The sequence below is a fragment of the Thunnus maccoyii genome, chromosome 12 (assembly GCF_910596095.1).
Source record: "Thunnus maccoyii chromosome 12, fThuMac1.1, whole genome shotgun sequence".
Lineage (NCBI taxonomy): Eukaryota > Metazoa > Chordata > Actinopteri > Scombriformes > Scombridae > Thunnus > Thunnus maccoyii.
The window spans coordinates 32,543,542-32,554,574 of NC_056544.1; the positions used below are offsets into that span (position 1 = coordinate 32,543,542).

Genomic DNA, 11,033 nt, shown 5'->3' on the forward strand with positions numbered 1-11,033 from the left:
CAGTAGAGCATGCTAACATAACCAGAATAGTTGCAGGAGAGAGTCACATTGTCTCCTTCCAAAGCCAGCATTACATCTTTAAATGGTGTCAGTAAATCCTCAGAGGATCCTGAAAACAACAAATATATATTTCACCATGAAATTTGTATTTTTAAAATGATAAAATATATTTAAACTGAGTAAAAAAAAGAATAAATAAATTCTTAAAAAGTTAATAATTGTTTATTGAATGATGTCTAGCATCTCTTGCTACATGCTGATTGGTGTCCTGAGTACTTACCAGTATGAAAAGTGAGCATCATCATCCAAATGAAATGAAGTAACATTATTTGACTTGTAGTGAATGAACAATAGAAAGAACACAGTATCTCTTCAGTTCCAAATGAAGCCTTTCATATTCAGTTGTGTAGCTCCTCCTCTTGCTGTGGTCTGTTTACATTCAGGCTGATGGAAGCTTTAGAAATGACAGTGATGCTGCAGTCATCATCATCCAAGAAGGTCAGACTGAAGGAGGAATCTGCAGAAAATTCACCACAATCAATCTGTAGAGAAACAACTTTCTGACAAGTCAAAAAGTCCAAACTGCAAACTGTACAGAAAGTAACTGTGTTGTGAGTGTGAAACATGTTCAGGTTAACAGCGTTTTAGTCTCATACAGTCTGCCTGCTGGATGAACACATCATGGATACTGAACTACATGACTACTCACTTTCATTTCATTTGTTAGTTGATTTGTCAGGGACAGTGCTCATTGATGAACATATTAATGAGCCAGTGTTAGTCTGAGAGGATTAGTTTCATCTGTTGTCTCTGACCAGATATTAAAGCCTATAACTACATGAACAGAATAAGATAATAACTGAAGACATATGATAAAACAGAATTACATGTATCACATTAAAAACACAAGATGGCAGCAGAGAGGGCTGTCGACAGACTAATGTCGGCAAACCTGGTTTTCAATGAGCCACATCGTCAGCTGGTCTGTGAAAATGTGATATGTATGAATTTCCTTGATGAGCTTGAGGAGCGAGTTCCACTGTTTAGCTGCAATGACAGAATACTGACTGACTGAAAGCACTTTTTCTGATGGGAACGATGCGTTCTGTGTTGTGTTCATCTACTGACACATCATGGCTGAATAGTGACAACAAACACTTGAAATCTTGATACAAACCAAAACAAGGAAAAATGAACAAGGCTGCAAATATCAAAACTTTTTAATTTTGAATAATCTGTTGATTAGTTCCACTAATTTAATTAGTGCATATAACTGGCACGGACCCGATATTATAGCCCCCTCTTCTATTTCCCCTCATCCCATAGGTTTATGCCTGAACTCTGCAGTTAGCTATCCTCTGAGTGATGATGGTGTTTCTGATTCTCCTTCACTGGTGTCAACTATTCCAGTACATTATACTGCAAGGCTATCCAAAAAATGGACCGGCAGACACAAAAGGGTCCCATCTGACCTCATTTCTATTAAGACTCAGTCTGCCAGTTGTTGCAGTGCATCGTTTTTAAATGGTTGTCTGTGGAATTTAAGATCTATCACCAATAAGTCTTTTACTGATAAAGATTTTATTTCTTCTAATGATTTAGATTTTATCTTTATGGTTGAAACTTGAGCAGACACCGATGTCTCATTGAAGCATGTCCCCCCGGATATACATTTTGGAATAGTCCTAGGTTAAGTGGACGTGGAGGTGGACTTGCTGTCATTTATAAAGCTGACAACAAATGTACACCAACTGCTATTGGCAAATTTATCTCATTTGAGTTATTCTCATTCACTATTTCCCACTATACGATCTTTTTTGGGCTGTTATATCACCCTCCTAACTCAAAAGGAAACTTTCTTTCAGAATTTGATCACTTGCTTTCAATAACTACCACTAACTGTGAGAAAGTTATTTTATTGGGAGACTTAATATTCACATTGACAACCAAAGTGACAAACGTGCATCTGAATTCCTTGATCTTATCAGTACTTTTGACTGTATTCAGCATGTCTCTGGCTCTACTCACCAACATGGTCATACTCTTGACCTAATTATTATTTATGACATTAATCCAGTAAATCTACAGTCCTTAAACAAGCATGTTTCTGACCTTGCAGCTATCCTTTTTAACATCCCATTAGTGCCTATGGTTTCGAACCCTAGAGGCCCTCGTTATTTTAGACCCATCACGCCACAAACCTGTGAGAATTTCTGCAATACCTCAGAAACTGCACTTTTAAAGTAAGTTTTAAATGACATTATAATGAATTTGGATGCTGGCTGCTGTACTGTTCTGGTACTTTTAGACCTTTCTGCAGCATTTGACACAGTCGATCATGGAATTTTAATTAATCAACTAGAAAACTGCATCGCCGTGACTGGTACTGCTCTAGACTGGTTTAAATCTTATTTGACAACAGAACATTCTCAGTTTCAATTGGAAATGTCTCTTCCAAATCCTCAATTATCAGCTGCGGCGTTCCTCAAGGATCAGTTCTTGGCCCTTTACTGTTTTCCATTTACATGTTACCACTGGGTCAAGTCCTTCACAACTCCAATATTTCCTTCCATTTTCATGCAGACGATACACAGATATATCTATCCATAAATCCATCAGACATTACCTCACTCACAACATGTCTTTCAAGTATTAGATCTTGGATGTCCAATAATTTCTTAATGCTCAATAATGACAAAACTGAAGTGATGGTGTTTGGGCCCAGAGCACACAGGGACTCTATAAGCAAGACCTTAGTTTCCCAGGGTTTGCAGTGCACCCATGAGGCCAGAAATCTGGGTGTAATCTTTGATTCAGACTTGAATTTTTCTAAACATTTTACCAAAATCATGTTGTATCAAATTGTTGCAGAAAAAGGTACCAGAGCAAAAAACTCTCTGTTGAAAATAAAAAGGGAGTCAGAGGTCCAAGCAGCAAAGTGTTCTTTAATGCCGGCAAAAAAGGGGAGCAATCAGCACTTTTACAACGAACCAAATCGCTCCAAAGGTTTTTTCTTTGGGGCGTTGTTTTTATGCCCTTTGGTCAGCTTAGGTCACACCTTATCATCCACCCTCCCTAATTTTTGACCAATTATTATGTTACTTTTATCTCCGTCACTCGTTGTTGGTCAAAACTCTTCAAAACAGGTTTTGAGGTGTTTGAGGATATGTACTGGCATATTCAATTCTACCTGATTATATCCATATATAATATATATATAATCCATATATTTTATATAAGTATTGGGAATCATTTTACACCATTATTGCCAAGTTGTCTTCTGGCCTTTTATTTTTTTTATAAGTTATTCTAGTCATTTTACACCCTTATTTCTTGATCTCCTCCAGAGAGTATTTTTTGAAAGGTGAAGACTTTAGCAAGCCCAAGCAAAGTGACATGTAATACAAACACACTCAAATTTCTCCAGTGTATGATTATGATTCTTCTACCGTGCCTCTATACGTACAGTGTGATTAAATGTGGTTCATGAGATTATAACTACACCAATCCAAATTGTATCACACTAGCCCTTATTGCTTATAAACTTATAAAATCAATCTGCATAGCTTAATATTGTCTTTAAGCACACCAATGACTTTTAATGAAAATACACCACAATCACCAAATCAGCTATCACTCAAATCAGGAACATTGCAAAGATTAGATCTTTTCTTTCTTTCAGTGATGCTGAAATACTCATTCATGCTTTTGTCTCTAGTCATTTAGATTACTGCAACTCCTTATTTGCTGAACTGCCCCTAAAATCAATCAACCACCTACAGCTTGTACAGAATACTGCGGCTAGGGTTCTTACAAGAGCTAGAAAATATGATCACATTTCCCCTGTTCTCGCCTCATTGCACTGGTTGCCTGTAGTTTTTAGAATTGATTTTAAAATTTCACTGCTTGTTTTTAAATCTCTGAACAGCCTAGCCCCATCTTATATCACTGACCTTCATCCCTTGCACCCCAGCTTGTTCTCTAAGATCTGTGGAGCAGCTGTTGCTCTCAGTCCCCAGGGCAAAGCTTGAGACGGGGTAGAAGGGCATTTGCTGTTAGAGCTCCCCAATTGTGGAATAACCTTCCTCTGGAAATCACACAAGCTACCTCAGTGTCCTCTTTTAAAACTCTTTAAAAAAAACTCATTTTTATACAAGTTCATTTAAGTAGGTTTTTTTTTAAATTTGTTTATTTGGTCTTACCTTTGTTTCCATTTGTTACTGTCTTTTAGCTTAGATATGTAATTGCATTGTGTATTTTGTTTTATGTCTGTGAAGCACTTTGTAAACTTGTTTTTGAAAAGTGCTATATAAATAAAGTTTATTATTATTGTTATTATACTTGTTTTTTTCATTTAATATTTTTTGTCTCTGAAATGGTGTCTTGTGTTTGAAGCATCATCCAGCTGGTTTGTCATTGATGTGGATTTGCTGCTCATGTGAATCCTCCCACAGTGTTTCATTAGCAGCTGTAACCACAGTGACTCTGATAAAACAGGAATTAGCAGAATCCATCTGATATGAAGCTGTGGTTTGAATACCACTTCCCTCCTCTTTGAAGAGTAGTCAGATATCTGTGTTCAGGTTTTTGTACAGCCTCTTCTACACTTTCTATCACTGTGTGTCTAGAGCACAGTAGTAGAGAGCTGTGTCTGCCAGGGTTAGATTATGTATGGTCAGCTCAGTTGTTGTAGCTGATGTTTGGGATCCATGTCGTATAAACTGAGGTGACTGAAGGTCAGAATGATGTTTGTACCAGTAAAGGTAAACACCACCAATTGCACTTGTCTGATAGGTACATGTGAGTGTGACAGATCCTCCTTCTCTTCCACTGACTTCATCTTGTTCAGGGGAGATTGTGTCTCCAGCTATTAGTCCTGGAAAAAGTAGAGAAAATGAAGCCATTAGACTAACATTGTTCATGAGGCTGAGAGGAGAAGACAGTGGAAAATGTCAACTGTACAGTGTTACTCTGTGGACACAAACTGATCAACTGTTCATTTGACTGATTTCTATAGAAATCATCTTCCAAGGTGTTACCTAGTGAAGGAAACATGTTGTATTAAAGTTCTGTTCCAGAGTCAAATATCCATCATTTGGAAAATATCACACAATGACAAAAACATACGTACCTACAAGAGCTGAAAACAGTGAAATGACAGCCAGTGTTTCCATGGTTACACAAGTGAAATGTGCTGTAAGTGAATGTTGAGTTTGAATAAGTGTTGAGTGGTTTTGTGAGTTGTGTTTGGTCTGATGTTCACAGCTGGAATCAAACAGCTCTCTGCCATGCAGCCACCTCTGCAGTCAGTAGGAGGAGACTCACATGTCAAATGACATTCATTTGTAAAACTCTTCATCACAACTGTGTCTCATGAGGGAAAAGAATCTAGACTGTTTGATAAGAAACCACTGAAGTTTAACAGTGTGTGACTCCCTCTAGTGGATGTTGTGGAGTATTCTGTTGTCTTTGCTCCAAAGGTTTTTGTACAGAGTTTTGGTGTTTCCTGTCACTGTGGGCTGCAGAGCACAGTAGTACACAGCAGAGTCAGACACTGCAGCAGAGGAGATCTGCAGATGGATTTGTTTGTCCTTCACTGTAATCTCCAGTCCAGGTTTTGGATTTGCTACTGCTCCAGAAGCCGAGTGCTGGATGAGGAACTCTGGTGGTTTTCCTGGATATTGTCGATACCAGAAGAAATAATTACTAGATGAAAGTTTTGGGTATTCATAGGACAGAGTAACAGTGCTGCCCTCCAAACTGTTCTCTTCATTCTTGACTGCAGTGAGTTCTTCACAGCTGACACCTACATGAAAGTATTTAAATCCAGAAGTTAGTGAACAAATTTACATTTTCTTGGGCTTCTTGTTCTGTGCGTCAGTAACTATGTAGCTGCTTTAATTACATTATCAGATATGAATGTTCTTGCCACTGAATTCAACTAATTAATAAAGTTAATAAAATGTGACTTACCAGTGAATATACAGAGGAGCAGAGCTGGCACTAAAAGCAACATGTTCAAAGATAAACAGCTCAGTAATCCTCAAAGTCAACTTACTGAAGTCTGCTTACTTTCTGATGGGGACAGCTGGGCTTCTCCCATCTGTAGAGGAAGCCCCTCTTCCCTTAATGACATCACTGTGACATCACAGTGACATGAATGGTTGAACACAGTGCAGAAGTAGTGCACCGTCTACTTGATAATGTGGCCCTCTAGTGGAGGTAAAAAGTTCAGTACAACAGTGTGGAAAAAAGGCTTCCAGCAGCTTGTCAGTGTGTCAGCTTGTGTTTTTGTACAGAGACTGTGGGTTTGCTGTCACTGTGGGCCTCACAGCACAGTAGTACAGAGCGGAGTCTGTCACTGCAGCAGAGGAGATCTGCAGATCCATTTGGGTTTTCTCTTTACTGACATTAACAGACAGTCTAGATACTGGATCTGATAGTAAAGCCCCTGTGTCTGTGTGAGAGATGAGGAACTCTGGTGGTTTTCCTGGATATTGTCGATACCAGAAGAAATAATCAGCAGCTCCTTTAGAATATGTACAGGACAGAGTAACAGTGCTGCCTTCTAAACTGTTCTCTTCATTGTTGACTGGAGTGAGTTCTTGACAGCTGACACCTAAAGGAAGAGATAACTCTGTTATAACATGTCAAAGACTCATAACATGAATACATACAACTTCATGCTCAGTTTTCAATCAAACATCAATAGAAGTAAATATGAAGTGTGTCACCTACCTGTTAGTGTGATCAGAAACAAAGTTGAAAACAGACTTAATTGCATTGACACCATCTTGAAGATAAGAAGAAACTGTCTGTGTTGTTTAGTATGAAACACCACAGTGAAAGTTTGTGTCTTTCTGTACTTCAGTGACAGTTTTGCTCCTCCCTTAATCTCCTCCTCCCTGCTCTCACAGCTCAGAGAGTGGCTGCACCAGAGATGGGCTCCTGAATACATCTCAAACTTGGACCTACAAAGTGGGACATTTTGCAAAATAACCTTCAAATACTCTTCAGAAGATACTCTACAGAAGAGGTAACAAAATTAATTAACAGTAGAGGAAATATCATCTTTAGATATATTTTTAAATCAAAACAGCTAGCTAGCTGTCAACTGCTACCTGCTACTGTTACCTACATTCCAAAGGAGAAACTGCACTGAGGAAGCTAACAGAAGATTTATTTTGTGAAGAAGAGAAAGAGACAAGAAGAGAAATTAAGGGGTCCTTGTTGGTGGTATTCTCTCTCTCCATGAACTGGTGTGATGGTGGCACAACCAACGTTTGCAGCGGCCTCTCGTAGTTCCCACTTGCAGTATCGCTGTCCATGTCTACGTCTACAATGTTGGTATCTCTTGGTTTCATGGCAGGAGCTGAAATTAAGGAAGGCTTTTAAGAAGAACTCTAATGGAAACAAAATTATCTTAGACAGTCATTTTTGTGTTATTAGCAGTTTTTTTCCCTTTTTTCTTTCAGACACACATGAAAAGGTCAGAGGTCTAGTGTGGGGGGAACATGGGGAGGCAGGCCGTATGCACTACATTTGTACAATGATTGTACCTACTGTATATGTACATAGTGTAACTTTAGAGATCACACTCATGTTTTGTTATTTTTACATATTTGTTATGATTATGTCCTGCATTCTATGTCAGATCTTCATTTTTTATTCTTTAGACTTTTGTCAATTTATTGACAGGATTCAGGATATCAGCTTAATGCACATTTACCCTTTATGAAACTGAAATAATAATAAATTACATCAAGGTCAAAGGATACCTGGGTGATTTTCCATGAAATGATCAAACTAGTTTAGAAAACTAAAATATGAGCAAACAAAGTTCTATATCTGTTTAAAACATTACAAATACAAATGTTACTTTTCTCTTTGAATAAGATAATACCCTTTCAGACATTAAAACATATTATTGCACATTTTAACATCTCAAAACCAGGGATAATTTAATAAGAACTTTAATGCAGCACATAAATAAAAACACATCAGAGGTGTTCTTTTGGTATTCTTAAAGAAACATGCAACAAACATACTGACATGGAAACCTTTGGTGTAAAAGAAGAACCAGGTGATATCATCTTTTGCTGACAATACTCTGCACTTTGTTTCTAATCCTCAAAACTCTATTAATGTAAACTACATTTTGAAAGGGTTTTAAAATTATGGGATCCTTTCATCCTTCCATTAACACCATGTTTTACATAATGATTTATGATACCACTGCTAAACAGACACACTGTCAGTTGAGACTCAAAGACTTCATAGATATGTAACAATACTTTATATAATCCCAAGATTAAGATCAAGAAAGAGTTATAATCCTGCATGTATTGTTGGTGTCAAACATCCACAGAAAAATATTTGATTTCAAGAGAGAAAATTTTTATTGTTTCAAGCATCTAAGTCATCAGTACTACAATAATGCAGTTGTTACAGTTTGAAGTTACACAATGTTACACTGTTCTGATTAGAGATCAGAGTGAGAGCAGTAGCAGAGTAAAACCAGTAGCAGAGTCCCAGTGAGTCAGGTCAGGACTGGGAACACTGGTCTCTCCTCAGTGTCTCTGAGACTGGAGTCTGGGAGCCCTGGGTGGCCTCACAGGTCACAGAGCCCACCTTCCTCCACTGGTCTGCAGGGAGCCTCAGGGTGCTGCTCCAGCTGTAGCGGCCGTCCTTCTGCAGCACCCCGGAGCTCCTGCTCTCCTCCCCGCTGCTGCTGCTGCTGCTGCCGTCCACCTTCCAGGCCAGACTCCAGTCTGAGGGGAAGCCCTTGTTGGCCAGACATATGAGCGTGGCCTTCCCCTGCTGCAGCTCCTCGCTGGAGGGGGGCAGCACCGTCAGGGTGGGACGGACATCACCTAGGAGACACCAATCAGATTAGAGGACAGCTGTCAATCCAACACCAGACACTTGGACACCTTTACTGTGAGAGGGTGGAGCCATATGAGGACTCTTTCTGTGCTGATATGCATGAGAGGTTTCTCAGAGGGAAGTGAAACAGTGTGTCAGTGAGTGACTGGTGGAGCAGAAAAAACATCTGACAGAAACTCCTTTAAGTCGTTTATATGACTGTTTAATGTATTTTATTTTACACTATACACTATATATAAATAAGGACATAAAGTTTGAATATATAATTCAGACATCTATGATTTAGTTTGAATTTATAACAACATATTTACTTTCAAAACTATCAAAAGATCAACAGTTAATCAGATTCATCAGTCAAAACTAACAGACCACCGTAATATACGGAAAATGTTGAGACATTCAAAAAATGAAAAACCCTCAAAAATCTGTCAAAATGATTTCAGACTGAGGTTAAAAGACAACTGGAGACATTTTAAATGATCAGAGATTCACAGCATTTCACATTGTTTATCTTCTTTGAATTTAAATTATTAAATTAAAACAGAGAATTAAAGGCTGAAATTAAAATCATTTTTAAAGTAGGACTGTTGTTTTTTACTCTGTCCTGCAGTTCAAGCTGTTCACATTTAACAAATTAACTTGAACATTTCAAAAAAAGTTCAGTAAAGCTGCTTTGAGTTCAACTTTAAGGAAACACAAGAGGAACAAACAATAAAACTGAGACTTTAAAGTGTTTTAGATCAGCACAGTGGAAACTTATATCTACTACAAATGTTCAGACGTAGAAATTATAAACTTAACTGATGATACAGTATTTAATATTTTAGCAGAAACTTACTTCCAATATCCAGTCTGGTTCCTCCACCAAAAGTCCACCACAGTGATACAAACTCATTGAGCCGCCGTACAAAAACCTCTCAGTGTAGAGAGACACGGCTCTCTGACTTTGACACAAACAAACTCACCAAAATGAAGTAAAATTACTGAAATAACTCGAAAACTTACAAGAACACAGAGCCGCCAATTTATGGATATGTGATTTTATTTCGTATATAATGATTTTAAAACTCAAGTTATATTATCTTTTTTTGGTAATACATTTGAATATAACAAAATACATTCTAAAAAAAAAAACAGTCGTCAATACACATGAAGTCCAAACCACATAAAAAAATCACTGACACATCCTAATCAATACTGTGATAAGTTGATTGATCCATTGATGAAACAGCATCATCAGAGTAATCCAAGTCCCTGTTGGAGTCAGTCAGAGCATTTCCATAGAGAGACACTTTGCATCAGCGGCACCATGCTCCAGTGCTCTGGGAGAGTTTATAGTCCTGAGAGTTGAACACTGGATGACTGACAGCTGTCCTTCATCACAACAGAAGCCACAGAAATCCTCCTCATCAACAACATGACTTTGATCTCCGTCCTCATCTGGACTCTCCTCTGCTGCTGCTTCACAGGTAAAGTCCAGAGAATCAAACTCCTCTCCTCTATGAACATCCGTCCCTCTGACATGAAGCCCACAAAACCATCAAAACCATCAAAACCATGACGCTGCTTTATGTTTTTGTCTCTGTATCCTCAGAGTCCAGAGGCCAGGTCACAGTGACTCAGCCTGCAGCAGAGACATCTGCTCTGGGAGGCTCCGCAACCATCAGCTGTAAGACCAGTCAGGATGTTTATGCTTTGAATCTTGGTGGGAGCAGCTACTACGCTTTAGCCTGGTACCAACAGAGAGATGGAGAAACTCCTAAACTTCTCATTCACACTGCTAATCAGCGAGAATCAGGGATTCCAGATCGTTTTACAGGCAGTGGATCAAACTCTGACTTCACTCTGACCATCAGTGGAGTTCAGACTGAAGATGCAGCAGTTTATTACTGTCAGAGTCTCCACAATATCAGCAGTCAGCCTGTGTTCACACAGTGAAAAAGCGTCGTACAAAAACCTCCCTCAGTCAGACTGAACAGAAACTGACTGATACAGTTCACTGAACACACACACACACACACACACACACACACACACACACACACACACACTTTATTAAGTGTGTCAAAACTAAAACTATATTCAAACAATGAAATAAAGGACTCACACAAACAGTTTTATTTCTAAGGAGATTCCTCTGAAATCAG

General features: G+C 38.5%; 2 gene segments (V, D, J or C); both read right to left on the reverse strand.

Moving 5' to 3' along the window:
• Positions 1 to 3,955: 3,955 nt before the first annotated feature.
• On the reverse strand, positions 3,956 to 6,876 carry LOC121908859. The segment is given in 3 exon segments: positions 3,956 to 4,026; positions 5,519 to 5,806; positions 6,739 to 6,876. Coding segments are annotated over 3 exon segments (414 nt in total).
• A 1,301-nt stretch (positions 6,877 to 8,177) lies between these two features.
• On the reverse strand, positions 8,178 to 10,658 carry LOC121909404. The segment is given in 3 exon segments: positions 8,178 to 8,873; positions 9,725 to 9,802; positions 10,652 to 10,658. Coding segments are annotated over 3 exon segments (414 nt in total).
• Positions 10,659 to 11,033: the final 375 nt, after the last annotated feature.